This window comes from Myotis lucifugus, unplaced genomic scaffold (genome assembly GCF_000147115.1).
Source record: "Myotis lucifugus unplaced genomic scaffold, Myoluc2.0 scaffold_57, whole genome shotgun sequence".
In the NCBI taxonomy this organism is placed as follows: domain Eukaryota; kingdom Metazoa; phylum Chordata; class Mammalia; order Chiroptera; family Vespertilionidae; genus Myotis; species Myotis lucifugus.
In genome coordinates, this window is record NW_005871105.1 from 204,201 (window position 1) to 228,773 (window position 24,573).

General features: G+C 52.3%; 1 protein-coding gene across 1 annotated transcript; it reads left to right on the top strand.

Annotated features, from left to right (window-relative positions):
* Nucleotides 1-918: 918 nt before the first annotated feature.
* Nucleotides 919-24,573, top strand: ZC3H12D (zinc finger CCCH-type containing 12D). Its single transcript, XM_023754200.1, is given in 7 exon segments — nt 919-957; nt 6,488-6,736; nt 6,739-6,862; nt 15,212-15,351; nt 19,581-19,815; nt 22,988-23,094; nt 24,380-24,573. Coding segments are annotated over 6 exon segments (978 nt in total). The 5' UTR covers nt 919-957; nt 6,488-6,558.

Below are 24,573 nucleotides of genomic sequence, written 5' to 3' on the forward strand. Positions count from 1 at the left end.
TCTCAGGGGTCAGGTGGGTATGGGGTCAAGGTGGGTCTAGGAACAGGTGGGTCTGGGGTCAGGTGGGTCTGGGGTCAGGTGGGTCTGGGGTCAGGTGGGTCTGGGGTCAGGCTCCAGAGTCTCAGTGACAGAGAAGCAGCCTCCCACCCCTTGCAGGGCTGAGGGACCTGAGCCCAGGGTCATATCCCCGACAGAGGCAAGTAGCCTGGTCCCCCAGCCCACAGGACGTGGGGACTTCCTTGGGACTCTGTGACGGAAGGGACAGGGTCCTTCCCCAGGCCCATGGCCCCCGTGCACCCTGTCTGCACAGCCATGTCCGGTCTCCCCTCGCCCTGTGTGTGTAGCTTTCTGCATGAAGCTGTGAGCCCTGACCGGCCTCGGGAGCCTGTGGGCTCAGCTGCAGCCTGGATGGGAACTCGGAGCGGAAGTTCCCCCCCAACCCATTAGCGCCTCTGCCCCCCCAGTCCCTCCTGGCTTTCCTGTGCCAGGGCCCTCACCCAGAGCTCGTTTTGCATGTGGTTGTTAAACTTTGATTCGTGACTCATGCTGAGGCTCAGGCTTGAATGCCTCCCTCATTTGATTGCTTTCTTCCTTTCCTTGTTTTTTTTTTAAACCCAAAGCAAAAGTACCTTTGCAGCTGAGCGGGACCGTGGCATCCAGGAAGTGGTGCTCGGGCATAAGAAGTCTCCCCACAGCCACGTGGCGTCAGTGACACCTGGGTCGCGGGGAGGAGAGGGCAGCGCAGCAGCTGGGCAGCCCAGAGGGACGGAGGCCCCTGGAGTCCACTGCGAAGGCCGCAGCGACAGGCTCTGCTGGTGAGTGCACGTCCCTGGCTGTCAGGCAGTCAGACACCGCGCAGCCTTGTGTGGGGAGAGACCGAGCGTAAGGGGTCGGAGGGGTGCAGGTTGGAGAGCAGTTCTTGGAGGAGGAATCTATTTTCTCACACCGTAAATCCTTGTAAGTGCTCAGATGGGGGGAAAGAAAGGTAAGCATTTTAAATTTTCTTGAGGTGAAATCCTTATTTATTTCAGCAAAGTTGTCTTTAATTTCAGGATGGTTTTTGTGGGAGAAAGATTAATCAGAGGAAGCTGCTTGGTTTCAGTAAAAACTGCTGTAGTCTCTGGAAGGATTTTAATTTTATGAAATCAGAAGGAATGATCTAGAACATTTTAAACCTGTGCCTCGCTCTTGGAGGCATCTTCTAGATTAGAGATTGATGTGTGGGTGTCAGTTTCCTGGCCGACCAGGGACAGAAGGCAGCAGAGCAGCTCAAACACCATCTCCTCTAGAGGGTGGCTCTGTGGGCTTCCAGAGGCCTATGAGGATGCTGAAATGCAGTTTAATCTGACGGCAGTGAAGACAATTTTGGCCAATTCTCTGCTCCCATTAGAAGCCTCAGCCATGCCCCCAAGACTATAAACTCTTCTCCAAGGCCCAGGGAGGCCAGCTCGGGAGTGCCAACACCTGACCTGTGCAGAGGCTGGGAGTGGAGGATAGTAGAGGGCTTTGTTTTTTTGAAACGTTGCTTCAGAGTTGCCCTGGGCTACGGATCAGGGTGTACATACTCACATGTACACCCAAAGTAGCCTGTAGCAAGCGACAAGCTCAAGGAGATAACCAAGGGCCAGGCCAGTCTACCCACACTCATAGCAGCAATTCACAGCAGCCGAAAGGTGGCAGCAACCCTAGTGTCCACTATCCGATGAAAGGCCAAACAGAATGCAGTACATACACACAATAACATACTATCCAACCTTAAAATGGAAGGACATTCTGTCACATGTAACAACAAAGGTGAACCTTGAGGACATTGTGCTAAGTGAAATAAGCCATCACAGAAGGACAAATGCTGTGATTCCATGAGAGACTGAAAGTAGAAGTGTGGTTGCCAGGGATGAGGGAAAGGGGAGAGGGAGTTAGTGTTTAATTGGTATAGTTTCCCCTGGGGAAAGCGAAAAAGTTCTGGAGATGGATGGTAGTGATGCTTGCTTAATGCTACTGCACTGCACTCTTAAAAATAGTTAAGATGATAAATTTTATGTATATTTTACCACAATTAAAAAAATTGTAACTCCCTTAAAAAAAAAAAAAAAAGGCCAGGCCTGGGCTGAAGTCTTGCCTCTCCGTAACTTCCCCCAAATCTAACTGACTCCAGTGAGAGCTCTAGAGCTGAGCCGAACGGGGCAACTTCCGCCTGGACTCCATTTAGAAAAACTTTCTCCCCATCACAGTGGAGCTGGCAGAGGTGACCGGGATGGACCTGGGGTCTGAGGCAGTGTGTTGGATGTGCTCACTCTGGGGCCCATGTGTGGGCTCACTCTGCTCTGAGGCCCTGAGCAGCCCTGGGGAGCACCCTCTGACCTGGGAGATGGTGGGAATCACTGCTCTTGGGAGTCTGGTCTCTCTCTCCCAATTAGCTGTGGGATCCTGGGTAAGTCAGCAAAACCTCTCTCCTCCTCGGTTTTCTCACCTGCAACATGAGCAGCCCTTTCTACCTCCCAGGGATGTTAGCCTTTCCAAAGATAATACACAAGGAAGCGCCTTCTAACTATAAAACACTGTGCGCAGGTGAGCTACCGGCTCACTACAGGTCTTCCCCTCTCATTTCCTCCTCCTCTTTCCCCTTTATTCCTGTCCTCAGGGGCCCTTCCAGACCACGGGGATGGATTGGTTGATTCTAGAAGGGCCAGGTCTGATCTGACTCCCATTTCTCACCTGTGAGGTCACTCCCCCGCTTCCTTCCACGCTGTTTAGTTAGGTCACCTCCGACTTGGGCTTCTACCTGAGCAACAGTCACCCGCACTGCTCCCCACAGGAGAGTGTCCCGGTGCTGACCCTCGTAGGAGCCCCTGAGGAGACTGGAAGGTTCGCAGTGTTACTAACCAGCGGTGCTGTTTGTGACTTCCGGTCAAGATTGAGGAAGAAAGCTCAAGTGAACTCGTTCACAGTTTCAGGTCTTAAAAATAGGAAGGAAAAGAAGCCGGCCGTGCTGCAGCTCAAAGACCGTCCCCTCGGAAGGGAGAGATGTGACCCGAGGGCCCGAGAACAGCCCCCAGCCCAGGTTTCTCCCTTATTTAGAAATTTTCAAAGGAAATGAAATTGATTTTAAAGTCTCAAGGGGGGGCAAAAGCCTCTGAAGTGGGCAAATGTGTCAGTTAAGCCTCTTCAGAGAGCGGCTGTGTGGGGACCTGAGCGCTCTGCAGAGAGCTGCTGGGGGCAGGGCCTCGCCTGGCCACTCACTCCCACCCCGGGTGAGAGCCCCGAGGTGTTTTCTCTTGAAAGTGTTCATGTTTCTGTCATTGCAGAATGCAAGGTTACAAAACTCACGCGGACTCTCCCCGTAGCTATTACTCTGTGGCCAGGGAGGTCACCTGACCTGTCACCGTTGGGTTGCCCCCTCTGCAATAACTAGGTGTTGCCTCCATCCTGAACACAGCTCAAAGCAGCGCGTTTTTTGGCATCTACCTGTGGTCAGTCTCTGCCATTTACGAGCTTTGTGCCTTTGCTCGGTGCCCCTCTGAGCCTGTTTCTTCACCTATGCAAAGAGAGTACTTTCATCTACCCGCCTACCCAGCAGAGATCATGGAAAGTTCGAGCAAGCGTCTCTACGTGAAAGCGATGTGGAAACAATGAGGAACTATGTGCAAAGGACTTTTCTGTTCGTGCTGCTTGTTTCTGTCTTTCTTCTCTTCTCTCTGACTTTAGTCCCGTCCTGCTAATCTTTCTCTCCTCCTCCTCTTCCATTTCTCTCTTTCTTCCAAACCAAAGTAAGTGCTACAGTGCACGTGTTAGCAGGAAGGGCAGGAGTGGGACTAGAGCTGGAGCTATTGGGACTGGTAAGGCTCCTTGGAGGATGTGGAGGGGTTGGGCCTGGTGGAGGGGCGGGTGCTCCCGGCAGAGGGAAGAGCTGGAGAGAAGGTCTGCTGGCCCGGGAGACAGTGAGCAACTCCTGGTGTGAGGCTGGGCTGCCAGGCTGGGTGAGTGCCCTCCTCCTCCATGGAGACTGGACCCCAACCCAAGGAAAAAGCCGTCCTGAGAGGGGACTGGTCACTGGTTAAGAGTAGAAGGAGAGGCTGGACTAGAAGTACGTGACCAAGGACATTGGAAGGTGGGCCTGGCCCAGTGGGGGAGGGCCTTTAGGCTCATGCTGTAGAGTTTTGACGTTGCTCTGTACAGGACGGAGGCCCAAGGGCGTGTTGGAGAAGATATAGGAAGTCTTTAGTCAGTGCACTCGCTTGATTGGAGCTGTGGGTGACAGGTTGGAGAGGAGCCCCTGGGAGAGACGACATGGCCCAGCTCTGACTGGAAAAGGCCCGCTCTTCCTTCCTTTGTTCTCCGGGTCCATGAGGGCCCTTCTGGTCTCTCCTTTCCCTCAAAGGAAGATGAGTCGTTCCTCACCTGTGTTTTGAAAACACATTTTTCTAATCAAAACTATTGTGTTTATCATCATGATTTATGGCTTATTATTTATATTTGTTGTCTGTTTTCCCGAATAGGTTCTGAATGAATGGAAATTAGACTGTGTTTTATTTTGTTTTCATAGAACTGGGTTGCAGCACAGTAGGTGATCAGTGTATGTTACACAAATGAATGAATAGATGAATGAATGAGTGAATGAACGCACTAGAGTGGTGGTGCTGTGAGTGTAGAAGAGAGGATGGTCATGGAAAATGTCCGGGAAGTAGAAGTGATGACATTTGAATGTAGATGTGAGAGAAAGGGAAGAGTCAAAAGTGACTGAGATTCTTCTTTGGGCCTCTGGGAGAAGCCATTCAGTGAGATTCAGAACCAAGAAAAAAAAAAAAAACGTGAGGAGAGAAGATAATTTCAGCTTTGGACATTTATTAAAGGAAAATCTATTAAACTCAGGTAGAGTAGGCCCTATGCCAGGTATTGGTGATTCTGAGACAAATAGATCAGAGTGCAGTTCGCAGATTCCTGAGAAATAGATAAGAATTCAGTGTGTCATGACAGGTGTGAGCAAAGTGCCTGGTAGATCAGCCTCTCATTCTGTCTGTGGAGTTAAGGGTGACCGCTTGGAGTGCATTTGAGCTGCATCTTGCAGTTTGCCAAACCAAAGAGCACTCCAGGTGGAGAGGAAAGCATGCACGGTGATGTGAATGTTCTGGAAAACTTGGGGAGTCGGAAGGGATTCAGCATGGCTCCAGAGAAAGAGCTGGTGGGCCAGGGGTGGGTGGTGAGGTCGACAGGTGACAGCCCAGCAGCCTGCTCAAGAACCCAGTGCCTTTCTTGTAGTCAACACGAGGTCAGAGGGTATTTATAATCAGGGGGTGATATGGGCACAGGCAGGGGGATGATGGTGACAGCTGGGCACAGCAGAGGCCTCTCTGTCCAGGAGTCTGGCTGAAAAGTGCCCTTCACCTGCCAGACCCTGTCATTGTTGGCTCTGCATAGAGTTGAATTTGGGTGCACTTGCTGGGCATAGAATTTGCCAGGGGGATTTTTCCTTGTTTAAGCTGAGGAGCTGTATTACTTTACCAGGACGGCGATAACAAAATACCACAGATTGGGTGCTCTGGATTATATATATGTAATGTTATGTGTTATATATTGTAATAATATTTTATATAATAATATATGCTATTATGTAATATTTTATTTATTATTATGATTGTGTCAGTGCTGGGGGCTGGAAGTCTGAGATCAAGGTGTGGGCAGGGTTGGTTCTCCTGAGACCTCCCTCTGTAGCTTGTAGATGGCTGCCTTCTCTTTGTGTCTTCCCACAGTCTTCCTTCTGTAGCCATCTGTGTCCGAATCTCCGCTTCTTACAAGGACACCAGTCACATTGGATCAAGGACCTCTTTTTAACTTAATTACCTCTTTAAAGACCCCCATCTCCAATTATTTTTTTTAATCTTCACCCAAGGATATTTTTTTTCATTGACTTTTAGAGAGAATGAAAGGGAGAGGGAGAGACAGAGAGAAACATTGATGTGAGAGAGACACATTGATTGGTTGCCTCCCACATGTCCCTGATCAGGACCGGGAGCCTGCAACCGAGGTACGTGCCCTTGACCGGAATTGAACCCGGGACCCTTCAGTCCGCAGGCCAACGCTCTATCCACTGAGCCAAACCAGCTAGGGCCCACCTCCAAATTTAGTCACATTTCAGGTATTGGGGCTAGAGCTTCAAAATATGAACTGGCATGGACCCAGTTCACCCCATGACCAAGCCGCAGAAGCATTTCTTCGGCCTGGGTGCCAATGTCCCCAGTCCTGGGGCCTTCTCAGCGGCCCTGGGTGCCTCTGGCTGGGGATCCTTGCCAGGGCGCTGTGTGAGCAACGTGATTGCATCTGTGGCTCCCTAACCACACCGAGCAACTGAAAATCCCCGAGGGGGCCAGGCGTCCTCAACACGATTTCCTGACAGATAAGGCGCAGAGGGAGCGTAGTTCATTTGCCCTCAGTAACCTGACAGCCAGCCAGGCTGCCCAGAAAACGCCTGATGGATGCTTTTTCTCTTTAGCTCATGCCGGTGGGGCTCTGCCAGGAGAAAGCCGGGGGCAAGACCCTTGCCAGGGGCCTGGCTGGCACAGCATGGAGCACTCCAGCAAGATGGAGTTTTTCCAGAAGCTAGGCTACGACCGGGAGGATGTGGTCCGGGTGCTGGCCAAGCTGGGCCAGGACGCCCTGGTCAACGACGTGCTGCAGGAGCTGATCCAGACCGGCAGCCGCCCCGGGGCCCACCAGAGCAGTGCTGCACCCCTGCTGGTCCCCAGGGCTCCTGTGGGACCCCGGACTCCATCCAGCGCGGGCTGGGGGCCGATCCCGAGGAGGAGTGCGGAGACCCAGCCAGCTCCCTGAGACCTATCGTGATCGACGGCAGCAACGTGGCCATGAGGTAGCTTTCCTCATTCTGTAGCCGGGGGGACGGGGTGGGGTGGGAGAACTGTCCCTCTCTTCAGTGGTTTGGTCCAAACAATGTAGGGCCCATGGATGGGGCTTTGAATCCTTTTCCATCGCTTAGTAGCTGTGTGGCCTTAAGTAAGTCACTTACCCTCTCTGAGCCTCGCTTTGTCCACCTGTAATGTTGGTATGAAACCACCCTAGAAGGGAGCTGCACGAGATGCCGAGGACAGTACCTGGCACGCAGCAAGGGTTCAACAGTTGGCTGCTCTTGTCACATTAACCCTGAGAGAGCCCTCTCGTGAGGAAGGCTGTGGGTGATTGGGGACGAGCGGCTTCTTGTCGGGAGTCTGTCCCGTACCAGTTGTGTGATTCTGGGAAAGCCGTGTTTCTCGTTTCCTCTTCTGCTTCCCTCGAGGGTGTGGGAATCACATGGGAAGATGAACTTGAACTTCGTTGGAAGCCCTCTGCTGGGGCTATGGGGTGAGGTGTGGTTCCTTAGCTCCGTGTGAGAGGTGAGCTCATGGCCCCAGGCTGCAGACATGGTAGTTAATGTCTGGGTATTGGCACCTTCCCGTGTTTCGGTGATGAGAGCGACAGGCCCCGCCTTGTTGTTTTTCCTGGTGAGGCCAAGTTCAGCTGTGAGAGAATCTCTGCAGCCTCCCCCACACTCCCCGCTGGGCTGGGCGAGGAGGAGGCCTTGCCCACACAAGTGCATTATCCTACGGCTTGGCTTGGTGACAGCGGGGCAAAGGGCAGAGCCATAGGAAATCAGTCCCTCACAGCTGCAAATAGACAGGCTTCCCTTTTCCAAAGCTGAGCTGCGGGAGGGAATGGAGAAGAACTGTGTTATCAGCAGCACTGGAGGTGGCAGCCTCACCCTTTGGCTGACAGGCCGAGTGGGGACTTGGCCTCCCTTGGCATTTGGAACTGCAGGACCCAAGGTTGGAATGGCTCAACCCAAGATGGTCAGGCCTCAGGGCTGCTCCTTCGTGTCCTGCCTGGTGTGTGTGAGTCAAGCTGTAGCCGGAGGGGGCTTCCGAGGCTCGTTTAGGTCAGAGAGGGTAACGGAGCCCTTTCTCCAGGGCTCAGGGGCTGGTCCTCGGGGTCGGTTACATTCTCCTGCAGGCTCCCAGCGAGCCTGTGAAATCCTGAAGATCTCTGGGGGAGTTATGGGATTTTTAGGAATCCAGTAGGTTCTGAGGGTCCTAGAAAGAGTCTAAGGGGTAATAAGAGGGGACCCTGGCCTCCTTCTGATCAGGCCCCGCTCCCTCTGGGCATCAATAGAAATACAAGATGATGTCACTTACATCGCAGACCTCTCCAGGCGGAAGGTTTTGTGAGCTCTGAGAGTCCAGATCAAAGGAGCAGAACGGCTGTGGGACACAGAGTACTTCAGGTGCCGCAGGCAAGTGCAGGCATCTCTCTGGGGACGGACGTGTTTTAGGAATTGTTCTGATAGGGGGGTGGTGGAGGGCTTTCTTTTGATGAAAGTCTCTGTTACTGCCTGGAATTCAAATTGGAACCCCATCCTCTGTTTGCACATGACCATGATGTGTCCTGGCTGCATCCATTTAGTCCCACCCTCGGCCCTCCCATTGTGGCAGTTTAATCCCTTCAAGCTCAGTCTGCGAGTTACAAATGCAAACTACCTCTCCGGCTATCAATTAAAATGTGTCAGACACGTGCTGCCTGAAAATCACCCCAGTGAACCGGAACACATGCATCTGTGTGTGTTCTCAGCGTGTGTACATACGTGTATGCACACACACAGGTATACGCATGCACACACATCCCCGACTCCCTGCAGCCCACTAGCTAGGAAACAATGCACATTCACCACCCGACAGGTGGGACTGACCTGGTCTAAGGCCAGTCTGGGGGAGAGTGGGGTCTGAGGTGCAGTTCCCTCTCCTACAATAACGCCGAGTGTGTCCTCCAACCAGACTTTCAGCAGGACTAGGCCCCAGGCCCTGGCAGATCCTCAGGACAGATCCCAGCCCGGGGCTCGCCCTTCAGAGGGAACGGATGGCTAAAACCCCACGCGGTGTCGTTATTATCTTTTGACCTCAAAACTCAGTTAACCTCAGAAACATGGTTTCTCAAAATTCTCCTTTGCTGAGGTTTTATAGTATTGCAGACCTTGTCATTCTGTGTGTGTGTGTGTGTGTGTGTGTGTGTGTGTTTTAGTTACCTAAATAGAAATCTGCATTTTAAAACATATTATTTATTTATTTATTTATTTATTTATTTTTTTAAAGCTGTAGGTTTTATAAATATACTAGAGGCCCAATGCATGAAAATTCGTGCAAGAGTAGGCCTTCCTTCCCCTGGCTGCCGGCACCGGCTTTCCTCCGGCACCGGGGACCCTGGCTTCCCTTCTCCGGCCGCCCGCATGCACCTGGGACCTGGGCTGGCTTCCCTCTGGCCCCGGCTTGGTCAGCAAGGACATCCGGAATGATATCTGGAAGACGTCTGGTCTAATTAGCATATTACCCTTTTATTATTATGGATATATAAATATATTTCAGAGAAAAAGGAAGAGAGAGAGAAAGATAGAAACATCAATGATAAGAGAGAATTTTTGATCGGACTAGAAGCCCGCTGCACAAAGATTCATGCAATAGGCCTTCCTTCCCCTGGCTGCTGGCACCGGTTTTCCTCTGGTACCCGGGACCCAGGCCTTTGGTCTGGCCACAGTGGAGAAGCCAAGCCTCTTCAGTCTTCAGTCTTCAGTCTTCACTCCAGCTGGAGCCGCCAGTCTTTGCTCCGTGCCTGCGTATGCAAATTAACCGCCATCTTTGTTGGGTTAATTTGCATAGTCATCCTGATGGGCTGGTGAGCGTGGCAGAGTGACACCAATTTGCACTTTTTTATTAGTGTAGATGCCTCCTGCATACCCCCTACTGGGATCAAGCCTGCAACCCGGGCATGTGCCCTGACTAGGAATCAAACCATGACCTCCTAGTCCATAGGTCAATGCTCAACCACTGAGCCATGCTGCCTGGCCCCAAGTGCTCCCCCTCCCCCCCCCCCGCCTCAAGTCCTTTTTGAAAAAGTGGGAATGTATTTGCTCAAAGCACATGAGAGCCTGGCCTGTTTTACAAAACACAGACTGCCCTCAAGTCATTTAAATAGATCCACACCACCTTTCATCTCCTCATTGTAACAGCAAAGGGAGTCCACTGGCTCTTACAAGCAGGACTGATGGCCTCATTCACATTTCGGAAGTGATAGGTCAACTTCAACGAGAGTTCTAAGTTGCCATGTCAGGAGTGCATGAGGCGGAACCTGAGAAGCCAGACCTCATGCTTGCCCATCGTTTTGTATTTCATGTAGAAAACCAGGAGGTCCCTGTGATGGTGGAAAACTCTGTACCTGTGCTGTCCACTGGGTCGCCACTTGTCGTTTGTGGCTACCTGGCACCTGAAATGTGGCTGCTGTGACCAAGTAGCTGAATTTTAATTTTTTGCATTAGTTTGAACTGAAGTGCAAATAGCCTCATGTGGTGAGTGCCTACTGCGCAGCTCCAGCCTTTCATCTTCCCAGCTACGTGACCTTGGTGGGAATCACCTCTTTTGAGTCCTTTTCATACAATTAAGAGGTTAGACTAAATGATAATCTTAACTGGTTTTTCATCGCTAACATTCTAAGATTCAGGGTGATTCTTTTATGCATGGCTTGAAAGAAATGAATGCTTTTTTATAAATAAAGGAAGTTTTCTTCTTTGGCAGAGGTTCAGAGAAGTAACTTGCCCAAGGTCACAGAGCACGCCGTGCTGGGCTCTGGATTCCGTGCTCTTGCCAAAGCCCTATGTTTCCTCCAGCACCAGGTACCTCTGCCTTTCCCCATGTCCAGTCTTGGAAAGGGTCTCAGGGTGGGAGACCCTGACCCCAAGGTTTTTATCCTGGGCCAGGGCCTGCCCAGGTGAGCTCGGACTTGGACTTGTCCACTGCAGACAGGATGTGCTAAGCCCTCCCCAGGGGCCCAGGTGCCTCCTGCAGGACTGGTGCCCGGGACGCTTCTGCTGCTGCCGCCAACCTTCAGAGGGCTCAGGGCGCCGAGGTGCATGGCTTGTGGCTCTGTTGCAGACTGACAAGTCCAATCCCCACACCTCCAGGGGGTGTATATGTGCATGTGTGTGTGTGTGTATGTATGTGAGAGAGGGCGATGTGAGTTGAATGCCTGAGTCACTATATACCTGGCCTTTAGAAAAATGCCCGGCAGGTTTTAAAAAGGAGGCCGCTTTCATTGAAAGCAGATGGAAAGCTGCCCGTGGTGATTGGGAGGAACTCACGTGACAACCGCCACAGGCGGCATGCTCGCTCTGTAGGCAAATTTAGCAGAGGCGTGATTTGAAGGACTTGAGCTTGGGGGAAATCCACCTGATAATTTCACATCCTCTTACTGCCCCAGGCAAGGGTTTCATTTGACTGTGCCCTCATTTGGGGGTGCAGGGCTTTTGGTTTGAGGTGCTGCTGTTGATGTGTTTAAGCTGTTAGACACCTCAGCAGAATCTGGCTTCTTCTGGAGGAAGGCATCTTCAGCGACAGGGCCCAGGTCTCGGTCAGGCCCCTGTCAGTGGGCTCCCACCACCGGGGGCAATTCCCTCTGACCAACCCTGGCCTGCGGTTCCGACCTAAGTCTGCATGCACCCTCCTCCCATTGGTAAGATGGGGGTGCTCCAAGCAGCCCCCTGCCTCTCCCTCTTCCTTCAGACCTGAGCCGGGGTGATCCCTGGGTGAGAAGGGTTGTAACTCCAGGTTCAGAGTGTTTACAACTTAACCCCAAATACCGAACAGTCCAACAGTGGTGCCCTTCCCATGTTACACCGCAAGGCCTGTGCTGTGAGCCGCTCACTTCTGCAGAGACTTCGGTGTCCCAGTTAGATCGTCCTGTCCCTGTTCCTGGCTGCATGCTAACTGTGGCTGCCTCATGCACGGCTGTCATGTAGGCAAAATTTGTCTCAGGCACCAGCCCATTTCCCCTTCCCACCCTCCCTCTATTCAAAACCTGCCCCTCCTGTTTCCTCTTCTCGGGGCCTGGCTGTCAGCGTGGTGCCTGAGAAACTGGCCCACAGCGTCCAGTCAGAAGCACCAAGCCCCCTCCCCAGTGCAAGATGTTCGCAGCGAGTAACTCGGGCTCCACAGGAGCTGCGGTCTGGATCTCAGGGCCGGGGAGGGCCAGGGATAAATGGAATAAATGGAGACGGGGAGGAAGCGTTTGCAGCCCAGCAAAGGAGGCTCTGAGATCCGCCAGATCAGCGAGCGGGCACACTGTTCTGCTTGTTTCCTCAAGGGTAAAAGGGACGAAGGTCACTTCCTCAAGGGCTCGTTGTCACAATTAGATGCAGTTCCCGTGCAGTGTGGCCTGGCACACAGGGCTCTCCACGAATATTAAAAGTGAGCTCCAAGAAGCAGGGTGAGGCCTGCCTCGCCCCCACTCTCGAGCCCCAGCACAGAGCCTCACTGAAGCCGATGCTCATGCACTGATGATGAGTGGGTGGACGAAGCACAGCGGAGGGTGCCTTTGGTTGGGTGCTGTTCTCTGTAGGTGGGAAGTGGGCTCCCGGGGTGACCATGAGCTTCCTTGCTTGACTGGGGCCTCTGCTGGCTCCTCTTAGAGACAGATCCCCATGTGAGGAGCTGGCTCCTGCTATGGCATCAATCCTGCGATTGCCCAGAGCTCTCTGTGGCCAGAAATAGGGCAGCCATGGTGGCATTTTGAGGTTGGTAAACAAATGTGGCCAGGATGGGAACACAGGCCATCTTCACAGCTCAGAAGAGACCAAGGCTTATGAGGGGGGGTTGGAGCGGGGGTGTGGGAGTCAGTCCTGCAAAGCAATAGACCTGAATGAGGGTCTTCTGTTCCTCGGAGACAAGCTTGGGGGTCTGGGGGGGCTGGGGGTCAGCTCAGACTCCTCTGTGAACTCCTCCTCATTCTCCCTCCATCTCCTTTCTTTTCTCAACTTCCACTGGGAGGAAGGGGCTAGCTTTCCACTTCCGCTTCTTATTGATTGTTTTAACCAGACAGCTTCACTGATATTTTCTCCGGACGGTTTGCATAAGCCTCACAGCTTGGCTGCAGTGGCCGAAGGGCTATTTTCTCTAACCTGGAAGACACCACAGATCGGGGCGCCAGGCCTGGTTCCTGGTCGTCACTGGAGCTAAAGGAACTGAGAGTTCTGAGCCTCCACAAAGGGCGACTTCCAATACTGGTGATTCATGTTTCCAAGCACGCCCGTTTCCTCTTTACAAACCTGAACCTATCCTCCTCCGCTCCAAGAAGATAGCAGGAGAGGCCTGGGACCAGAGAAAGCACCATCGTGTCACCCTCGTCTGGACCCGGGGCACTTCTCAGGCCTGGCCTCTCAGGGGAGGTGTGCGTGTCATGGTGACCCCTGGCTCCCCAGGAACCTAGCCCTGCCTTCTGTCTTCTACGACTCTCCCCTTTGCTCACTCCACATGCTCCAGTCACACTCTCCCTTTTTGGGCCCCAAACATGCCACGTCTTCCCTGTATCCGGGTCTTTCCAGCCAACCCTTCCCTCTGCCTGGTTGCTCCTCCTCCAGCTCCTCAAAAGACCGTTCTTCCCAGTCATTTACTTATTCAACTCGTTTTATTAAGTCCTTACCAATTATCAGGCACTGTGCTAGGCGCTGGGAATTCAATGGGGACCGTAGGATTTAGAGAAGGGAAGACCCGGTTCATCCCTCATCTTACCAATGGAAGGGTGTATGCAGACTTAGGCTGGAACCCAAGGCCAGGAAGGAGATGTCTGATGCTGTGAGGCCTCATACTCAGGATCTGACAGAGTTCAGAGGCCAGGGGATGCTTTCCTGAGGAAGCAGAGATAAAGCTGAGACCTGAGGGAGGAGGGGACTGGCCGAGAGGAGAGGAATGGCTGGCGAGCGGCTCTGTGGTGGGAGGGGAGGAAGGTGCATGGGCAGGACAATGGCTGAAGGAGATGCAGTGGCTGAGCCGGAAGCAGGGAGCACAGAGTGATCTCACCTCGAAGCCAGGCGTGTCCCATCACAACTAAGTCTAATCGGTTTGCATTCCCAGTATCTCAAATCTGTCCACGTATCTCCTCTCCAGCAAAACCCTGCTGACCTCCATCGACTAAGCCTGAGGGTTGTTTTCGGCCTCATTGGTCCCTCGCAGCAGCATTCGGCCGCCTCCTCCCCGTGACCATGCGGCTGTCTTCTGGTTCACATCCTTTCTATCTTCTGTAGGACTGTCCTCCTCTGCCTGTAACCAGCTGTTGAGTTCCAGACTTCCTCCAGCTCCAGCTCTAGGCCTCTCTCTCTCCCCAGGCAATCAGGCAATTCTCTCCATGCGGTGGCTCCTCTGCTGCTTAAATACAGATGACCCGCACATTTCACCCCCCAGACCTCTCTTCCGAACCCTAGCTACTTACGTAATATTTCACTGTGAGGTCACAAAGGCTCCTCCAACTTAGTATGTGTCCACAACTAAACTCGTGATCTTTCCCTCTAAGCTCTGTATTCCTCCAGAGTTCCCTGTCTCTGCAAAAAGCCAATCATACAAGCCAGAGATCTGAAGCGTCCTCAATGCTTTCTTCTCTCTATCATCCTCTATCCGATCACCATGTTTTGGAAATTTTACCTTTTAAACAGCTCTCAAGTTCACCTACTCTTCTTTATGCATCAATATCTGCTCGGTCAAAGTCACCATCCATTTTGCCTTGATGACTACAATAGCTTCTTAACTGGTACCCAACACCCATTCTTGCTCCCTTCCAATTTAGTGTCCTCTGTGCTGCCAGATTGAACTTCCACATACATCAGATCACATCATATCACATCACATATACCCCAAGTCTTAAACCCTTTTATGACTTCTCATTCCTCTTAGGAGCAAGAAAAATCTTTAATAAAGCTTGCAAGGCTCGGCCTGTTCTTGAGCCTCTTCTCACACCACCCTGTTTTTCCTGCCACCATTGATGTCTTTGGTGGAATTTATGGGGAACATTGGCCTCCTTGCTTAGACCTGGGAAGCCCAATAACATAGTTACAGCCCACTCTTAGGGTGAGAGTATTCTGCAGATGACTACTCCCATCAAGGTTATGTTGATCTTTATTAGCTTCAGTGAATAGGAGAATCTGGTCTATTAATCCTGGGAATGCACACGTCTTGGAGCCTGAGACCTACAAACTATCAGAAGCTACGTGGTTCCAGTGAAGAGTCATATTTTGTGCAAAGAATGAACTATATTTTTAAAATGTAGATTTGTCTGATTCCCTCTGATTATGAGACTGCGGGAAATCACTCTTTAGAAACCCTTTCTGTGTCTCTACAGATTCTTTGTTTTCCCATTGTAGCCATGGAAATAAAGAAGTCTTCTCTTGCCGGGGAATCCAGCTGGCTGTGGACTGGTTCAGGGAAAGAGGACACACCTACATCAAAGTTTTTGTCCCATCCTGGAGGAAGGACCCCCCGAGAGCCGACACCCCCATCAGAGGTATGCTGGCGCCGAGGCGTGCTCACAGGTCCTCTGCACTGTCCTCAGGAGTCCTGCTGCTATTGTTTGCAGGCAGTGATCTACGGAGCTCTTTGTCTGATGAAGCCTTCCTGAGCTCCATGCAGGCACTGACTGAGTGCTCGCTGCCATGGCCCTGACACCTGGCACTGAGTAGGTGCTCACTATGCAGTTGTTGGAGAGACGAATGAACAAATTACTTCATCTTTTAGTGTGAATGATTAAGGGCCCAAAATAATTGTGCTTTACAACTTTTAACACTCTGCAGAAAGGTTGGATCTGCGTCCCACCCCTCATAGAATGTAGGATCTGAGAGAGACTTGCATTCAGTCTGGTGATATTTATTTATTGAGTCCCTAGTCCAGTCTCTTCATAAACACACACACACACACCACAAAAACACAACAACATATGTTCTGACTTAAAAATAAATGACACTGGGACTCAGGGAATTCTTCATTTTTAATTCTTATATAGGTTTATTTTAAGCTACAAAAACAGGGCTTTGTTTTTGTTTGGCTTTCTTATAACAAGAAGTCAAATGCTAAGCTATTGGCCTTGATTCAGCCAAGTTGATGGTAGGGCTGACCTCCTGGTGATTCTGGGAGATTTCTTTGACTTTGTCTTCCAGACTTTTTCCCAAAAGCTTTTGTTTTTAATTCTATCGATTACCAATTGCTTCTACTTCTCTTAATTAAGGATTCTCTCCTTAATTTTTAAATAAAGTGCTATTCTTGTCTTAGGGATGCAGTATCTCTTTTACTATTTCTGTAATAATTCTTTACTATTTCTATAGACTGTCACAAATTTTCTTCAGTTCCATAAATCATATTCATTTTTTCCTGTGGTCAGCTCTCTTTGTTCTCCTCTCTCTCTCTCTCTCTCTCTTCTCTCTCTCTCTCTCTCTCTCTCTCTCTCTCTCTCTCTCTCATGTGTTAGGTCTTTTCAAAAGTCTGGTGATCCTTTGGTTGTCAGTTTTTATCTATATAATAAAAACCTAAGCGATTGTTACAATGGGACGACCAGAACAACCAATCACTATGATGCCCACTGACCAGCAGGGGGCAGACACTCAACACCAGAGCTGCCCCCTGGTGGTCAGTGCACTCCCACAGGGGGAGCGCCACTCAGCAAGAAGTCAGGCTCACAACTGGTGAGTGCAGCAGCGGTGGCGGGAGCCTCTCTCGCCTCTGCAGCAGCACTAAGGAGCAGCGAGCTGAGTGGTAAGGAGCAGTGAGCAGGCAGTGATCCCGGACTGCGAGAGAGATGTCCGCCTGCCGGCTTAGGCCTGATCCCCAGCAGGTGGACATCCCCCGAGGGGTCCCGGACTGCGAGAGCCCTGGCTGAGGAACCTCCCCCCCACCCCCAGTGTATGAATTTCATGCACTGGGCCTCTAGTTTGTGAATAAAAAACCAGATTGGTTAAATAATGATCTATCTATATAAATATTTATGTGATTGCTACAGGCTTTCTCTCTTAGTATGTGGATCTTTCCCTGACGGGCTGGGCTGACCTCAGGTGGTGATGGGCAGATTTCACCCAGCATACCCTGCAGAGCAGGCAGGCAGCTGGGCCACAATGATGATGGTCTTACTCTAGGCCAGTGGTTCTCACCTTGGCTGCACATTAGAATCACCTGGGAACCTTTTTAAAATCCTGATTTCTGGGCCTCATCCTCCGGATATTCTGTTTCTTTGTTATGGGGTGAGGCCACAGCATTAGTAACAAAGAAACAGAATTTCCGGAGGATGAGGCCCAGAAATCAGGATTTTAAAAAGATTCCCAGGTGATTCTAATGTGCAGCCAAGGTTGAGAACCACTGCTCTAGGAGGTCAAAGGCCACATGGGAACTTCCTCTTCCTAGCTGGGCTTCATTTTCCTTTTGCTTGGCATAGGGAAAGGGTGGATGCAGCTGCCCCATGAGTAGCCCTTTGTTAGCCATCCTGACTTCCCTCCCTCTCCACATGCCTGGAGCTCCACCTGCACTCAGCCTTCTGTGCATATCCTGGCCTGTGGCTCCCTCTGCACATTTTACATCAGTGTGATCCAGTCTGCTTTCTGTCTTCCTAAAATCTGTCCAAATCCTGGGTTTGCTGGTGTCCCCAAGAACATTTTTAATGTGATTGGGGATCCCCTCCCCTGTTGTACTTCTTTGCTGACATTTCAATGGGATTATGAGACACAGGGGCATAACCACTTGTGTGCAGCTCTCCATCATGAACTGGCTACCCCATGTTATTCTTTATGGTCTGAACGTGGAGAATGGTGGCTTTCAGCAGTTGTGTAATATTTAAATCGAGGCTGGGTAAAGCGTAGGGAAATCATTTTGGGGTAGGGAAGGAATTTTTAAACAAGCCATACACGGGCAAATGTGTGGGAGAAAGGCTCATAAATTTGACTACATTAAAATAAGAGTCTGTGTTCATTAGTGGATACCACAGAACAATAAAATGAAAAGAGCAGCCTCAAACTGGGAGAGGCTCTACATCACTGTTCCTGATAAAGGACTACTGTCCAGAATCTATAGAGAATGTCTCCAAATTAATAAGACAAAGAACCAATAGAAAGATGAAGCAAAATGCATAATAGGTCTTTCACAGAAAACATAAATGGCCAATAAACATATGAAAAGATGCTCGATCTCATTAGTAACTAGAGAAATGTAAAATAAAGCCACCACAAGAAGCCACTTTATGCCCACCAAATTGACAAAAATTCAAAAGCCTGAAAATGCCTAGTGTTGACAGGTTGCCTTAGCGCTCTGCTGGGTTGTTGGGTAGTGACTTGATATACCCACTTTGGAAAACAATTTGGCACTTTTTTTCTATATAATTTTATTTTATTTTTACAAAATAATTAGTAACTTGGCACTATTTTGTAAAGCACTTTTTCCTGCAACTCAACCATATCACTCCTGGAGATTCACTCTAGAGAAACCCTTGCATTTCTGCACCCAGAGACTCACCTGCGAAGCTGACAGCAGTGACCATGTCACCATGGCCAAACCTCACCAACACAATGTTAAACGAAGACAGCACGTTGCACAAGAATATGTACAGTTGAATCCACTGGTGTAAAGTCTAGAGGTTCATAATCACATGGAAAATAGTCCTTTTGGGGGATACATATACTAGTATATGCATTTTTGAAAAGTGAAAGCAAGGGAATTCTAAACACAAAGTTCTAAAGATTGGGTTATCTTTTTTTTTTAAATATATTTTATTGATTTTTTTTTACAGAGATGAAGGGAGAGGGATAGAGAGCCAGAAACATCGATGAGAGAGAAACATCGATCAGCTGCCTCCTGCACACCCCCTACCGGGGATGTGCCCGCAACCAAGGTACATGCCCTTGACTGGAATCGAACCTGGGACCCTTGAGTCCGCAGGCCGACGCTCTATCCACTGAGCAAAACCGGTCAGGGCAAGATTGGGTTATCTTAAGGGGGACAGAGAGAGATGCCAACAGGGAGGGGCAAAGGGGACCTCAAAAGCACGGGCCGTGTTCTCTTTCTCAGGGAGTGCCTCATACTCGGCATTTAAAGAAATGATTCTTTGTACTCTATATGCTGAGCTTATCCAGGCTACTCACGCGGAGGCAGGAGGAGCTATTATCTTCGTTTTATAAAGGCTAACACTGAGGTTCAAAGAGGGGAGAGGTGCCCAAGCGCTGGAGCTCAGGCCAGAGCCCAGGCTGTAGATTCTGAATCCTGGACTCTCCCCTTGACATTCTCGTGGCCCTCAGAGCTGTCACTTACACGATGCTCCATCCTGACGGTGTCCCAGCAGGTTCCTGTGTCTGCACAGTGGCTCTCCGCTAGGGGCCCAGGCAGCAGCCTTTGAGGGGGATGCCAGGATCCTAGTAGCTCCGAAGGCATTGCCAGGATTCCAGTTGTAATGTGAATGTCTTTCTCCCGTAAAGGCCTCTTGTGTCTAAAGTGACTCTCTTCTGTTGGGTACCGTACTCTGGACTCCTCATGACTCAGGCAGACAGAAGCCAAGAGCCCCTTGACCTGGGCAGCTGCCTTATTCTGCTCCAGACCTCCCCGATCTTCTGATGTGCTGGGCCAGAGGGCGGGGGAGGCGGGAGTTGGCTCAGAGGGGACCCCTGAGTTGTCAAATGTGCTCCGTGATCTCAGGATGATCTTAGGGGGGAGGGAGTCGTTCTGAGAAAGCCGCCTCATGCCGTCCCCCGTCCCTGTGGCCCCCAGAGCAGCATGTGCTGGAGGAGCTGGAGCGCCAGGCGGTGCTCGTGTACACCCCGTCTCGCAAGGTGAATGGCAAGCGTGTGGTCTGCTACGACGACCGCTACATCGTGAAGGTGGCCTACGAGCGGGACGGCGTCATCGTCTCCAATGACAACTACCGCGACCTGCAGAGCGAGAACCCCGAGTGGAAGTGGTTCATTGAGCAGAGGCTGCTCATGTTCTCCTTTGTCAACGACCGGTACGTGGTGGCCGAGGGGGCCTGGCATGGATGGGTTGGGGTGACGGGAAGAAAACCACTCCCACTGGCCTAGGCCCCGTGGGGTTTGAGGTCCCAGGACACCAGGCCATAAGCAAGGACACCAGGCCTGGAGACAGCCGATCTGAGGCACCCTCTCTGCTCCCACAGTGGCACGGTCTCTCTGTGCCTCTGGGACTCCTCTCTTCTGTGACCCACTTTCTCCAACAGGGCTGTTTTGCCCCTGCTGTCCATGACCTTGTCCATGACCTTTCTGTTCCCATGTCCACATCTAGTGGACCCGGCAGAGAGCCATTCAGCAGGTGGGCCAAGAATGGGCTTGGAGCACCATACAGTTGTGTTTTTCTCTTAAAGAATGTAACACTTTTAATAAGAGCACTAAAATGGTCATGGGGGAGGGGGGATCTGGACTTTGTTCTACTTCCTTTCACTGTTTTCACCTTTTCGTTGTTGTTCTTTTGAATCACATGGGGGAGTGGGCAGCATCTTCCACCATCTTGGAACTGACTCTGTCTCAATGCCTCTTGGTTGAAATTTTCCAGAGAATCTGCTTGGTTCATCTATCCCCCGGGTCGGTTCCTCTGGGTCAGGTCCATCTTAGACTAACCAGCTACACGAGGGTCACAAGGCACCAACCCATGAGCAGGTGCTGGTTAGCGAGGGCCCCTAGACCGAGCTTAGCTGGGGAGGAAGCGGTGGCTGGTCCTCAGCCAATGTGCTCAGGCATGCCGAGGGCACAGGCGAGGGAGGCGCCTGGCAATGTGGGTGTGGGTCTGAGACTAGCATAGGGCAAGGCAGTGTGGGGAGGGCACCGCGGGCCGGGACTTCACTCCCCCTTCAGTTTCTGTCCAGGCAATGACAGCTCAGGCCTCATTCTGGGCTCTCCAGCTGGCTTTTAGGAATGTGGTTTGAGACAAGCCCCCAGCTCTGTGAAGGCCGGCGCTGCATCTTACGTGCCTTGGCTCCCGCCATAGGCGCTCAGTAGCTTGCTGTAGAGGAGTGAGGGAGTGGCTGCAGTCTGGAAGGGAGAATGGGGAGAGAGGAGGCAATATGTCAGCTGGCCGGGCCACTTGCACATGGCAGAGCAGTCCCTGACCCTGAAGCCGGGGAGGTAGTGTGGTGTGGTGGGAAGGTCTGGGACTTTGGGAGGCAGGAGGTATATATTTTAAATATATTTTTATTGATTTCAGAGAGGAAGGGAAAGGGAGAGAGAGATGGACACATGAATGATGGGAGAGAAGCATTGATTGGCTGCCTCCTGCACATCCCCAGTGCGGGGATTGAACCTGCAACCCAGACATGTGCCCTTGACCGGAATTGGCCTGCGGACTGAAGGGTCCCAGGAGGTGAGGTTTTAAACTGAAACTGTGCGATTTACAGAGCGTGTGTCCTGGGGAAATCACTCAGTTTCATTCAGCTGAACGTTCTTTACCTTGAATTAATGTACTTGGATTAATCAGATTTATATCTGAGATGGTTGTGAGGATGGGAGAGAATTGTACCCTGCTATTCTCAGGACAGGCCAGGACACAGTGCCACCAGGGGACGCTGTTGCCCCCACTACCGCCTGGCACAGAGGTGGAGGACCCTCCCGAGCCCCAGGGCAGATGCTGGCAGCAGCTCCCTGCAGTAGCCCCCCTGGTCACTTCCACATACGCAAGGCCAGCGGCTCCTCTCTCCGGCCCAGGCCTGGAGGAATCTGGCAAGTCTGGGCACTGTGGGTTCCAGAAAATCCTCCCTGAGGTCTGACGGATCATGGCTGCCTCTGGCCTGGTGACAGCCCGGGGCCCAGGCCAAGTTTTTTTTGACACACGGGCCTCTGCTGAGGGTCTGCCAGAAGGCTGCCTGGCTGCCAGAGGCAGGGCCTGCCCGCTGCCTGTGGGCGAGGATGCCCACCCCAGTGCCCTGGGCACGTCCGTAGGGCCCTCTTGGCCCAGCTAGCAGCTGCGAGGCCGGGAGAGAGCAGGAGGTGAAGCCTTTGGGAACTTTTAATAACCGCAGTGGGCCGCTCCCTGGATTCTTGGTCAGGGCCCAGCTCTGAGAAGCCGGCTGTGTAGCTGGGATCTGAGCTGCGGAGGCTGCCCAGGGATCGCCCAGCTCCGGGCCGGCCTGGTGGACGTGGTCTGCAGGATGGGACCTCAGCATGACCCTTGACTCTTAGGGGACACAAACGTGTAAATACAGGCCCTCTGTTCAGAACCCACAGCCCCTCCAGCGGAGCCTTTCTGTGACTTGGAAGTGTTTCCTGGGAACAGAAGTTTTCATATAAAACACTGGGTGGCGCTAAACCAGGGGAGTTTCCTTCTCAGGAATGTTGTTTTCCCCTTTGAGCTGTTAGCACCCTGAGGTTGCGTTCCCTTCCTTGTTAGACTTAATGCCAGGGGGAGGGGAAGGGGCAGGTGCGGGGCAGGGTGGGGCAGAGAACATGGCCTGGGTCAGGCAGTCCCGGGAACTGAGACCAAACCCACCCAGAAGCCTGGCTTGGCAGCGGAGGGTTGGATCTGTACGGAGGCGGAGTGTGCAGGCCGCACCTGGGATCCGCAGCTTTGCTGACTCGCCTACGGGTGTTCCAAACTCGCTGCAGAAATGGGATCTGAGCCTCAAGGACTCAGAGGACCAGGGCTGTTTGTACTCAGAGGACCAGGGCTGTTTGGAGCCCCACGGAGGTCTCTAACTTTCTCTGTTGAGGGCAGGGGAAGGCAGCTCAGAGCCGCTTTCAGAGTAGGGTTGGAGGGGGTCAAGAGCAATTGTGCTTCAATTTGAGTGGATAAAAATCACCCGGGGCAATTGTGCTTCAATTTGAGTGGATAAAAATCACCCGGGGCCTTGTTAAAATGCAGGTTCCCGAGCTTGGAAAGGAGTTGCGAGGTGGTTCTGGTCCCGCTGGCATGAACCTCCGCAGGAGAGACTCTTGGAGGCGGCCCAGGGGCTGCTCTCCAGGGATCCGAACTGTGCTCTGCACGCGCGCAGGGCGAGAACGGGCTGTGCTGCTTCCACACCCTGTGCCACCTGTGGGTGCGGGAAGAGTGCTGGCTGGTGAACCTGGCCCAGGCCATGCCAGGGGCTGCCACCCTCCTGCTGGGCGCTCGCCATGCAGGTGGCATGGCTGAGTCCCTGTTGGTCTTGCAGTGGCCCCTCTGTGCTTGCTTTCCAGGTTCATGCCTCCTGACGACCCCCTGGGCCGCCGGGGACCCACCCTGAGCAACTTCCTGAGCAGGAAGCCAAAGCCCCCGGAGCCCTCCTGGCAGCACTGCCCATACGGTGGGTGACACCCCGCGCCGCCCGGGCCCAGTGCCGGGCCTTGCGTCTCGATGGCAGTGTCCTGACGGGTTATTGTAGGGATGAACTGACACCTGGGCTGCCTGTTGCATGGGAGTATTTTGGGGGGTGGATGCCGGGGTCACACCTAGGACAGAGCTGGTCCCGGAAGCAGGGAGGCTTTGTGTCCCCCAGGCTCCCCTTTATCAGTCCCTTCACCTGGCACCTGGCAGGCTGTCTCCTATCCTGCCCTCCATCCCCCACCCCTGGGCACTTATGGCCGTTAGTCAATGCTGTCGTTAAGAGGTAGGGATTCTGGCTCAGTGGTTGAGCTTCAACTCACGCACCATGAGGTCACTGGTTCAAGTCCCCGTCAGGGCACATGCGGCTTGATCCCCAGTACAGCGTGTGCAGGAGGCAGCCAATTGATGTTCCTCTCTCATGGGTGATTCTATATCTCTCCCTTCTCCTTCTCCCCTCCTCTCTCTAAAAATCAATAAAAAAAATTAAACAATAAGATTTAAAAAAAGAGTTAGGGATTTTATCCGGAGCCCTCCAGGGCGCCAGTCTCCTAGGCAGCGTCCACTAACTTGCTTGGAAAGTTATCCCATGTCCCCAGGCCTTGGTTTGCGCGCCCATGGAAGTTCAAAAAGCCTTAGGTGACAGGGAGAGTCATTTCATGTTAGAATGAAGGTGACACACAGGCAGGTTGATGCATTCTGCTCCCTTTCACTCTCAAAGGTGCCCAGGTTCTGATGATAAAATTTAAATTATTTGATCACCTGTTAGGACACCATGTAGGGAGAGGGCAATGGTTAACACAGGAATGTGGGCAAGAGGAGGAAACTGAGGCAGCCCTGGAGGTGCATCCTATGCCACAAGTACCCACTGTCCACCCACTCCCAAGACCCCCTGTCCACAGGGTTCCTGGGAAAATGGAGACTGAGGTCCATGAGTGGAGAGATTTGGTCCCACTCCCTGGCCAAAGGGGGCTCCCAGGCGGACACCCTCCTGGCTGACACCCTCCTGGCTGACACCGGGGTTATTGTGCCCAGCGCCTCTACCCCAGGGAGGTGGGTGCTGCACCCTGCGCATCCCTCCTGCGCCCCGGGCCACTCCACCCCACCTCGTCCTGCCCCATCCAGCTAACTGCATCCTGGGCGCTTTCCGTTAACAACATCCCAGGAGAAAGCCCCGGGGCAGGCACTGCCCACCGCACTCGGCACACAGCCTCTCCCGCCCGCCCGAGGTCTCACCCCGCGCCCTCTCTCCCCCCTGCCCCTTCCAGGCAAGAAGTGCACCTACGGCATCAAGTGCAAGTTCTACCACCCGGAGAGGCCGCACCACACGCAGCTGGCGGTGGCCGACGAGCTTCGCGCCCAAACGCGCACCTGGCGGGGTGCGGGCACCGAGGAGGAGCGACCGAGGGTCCGGGACGATCATGGCGGCCTGAATTCAAATGAAGTATTTTCATATCCATGA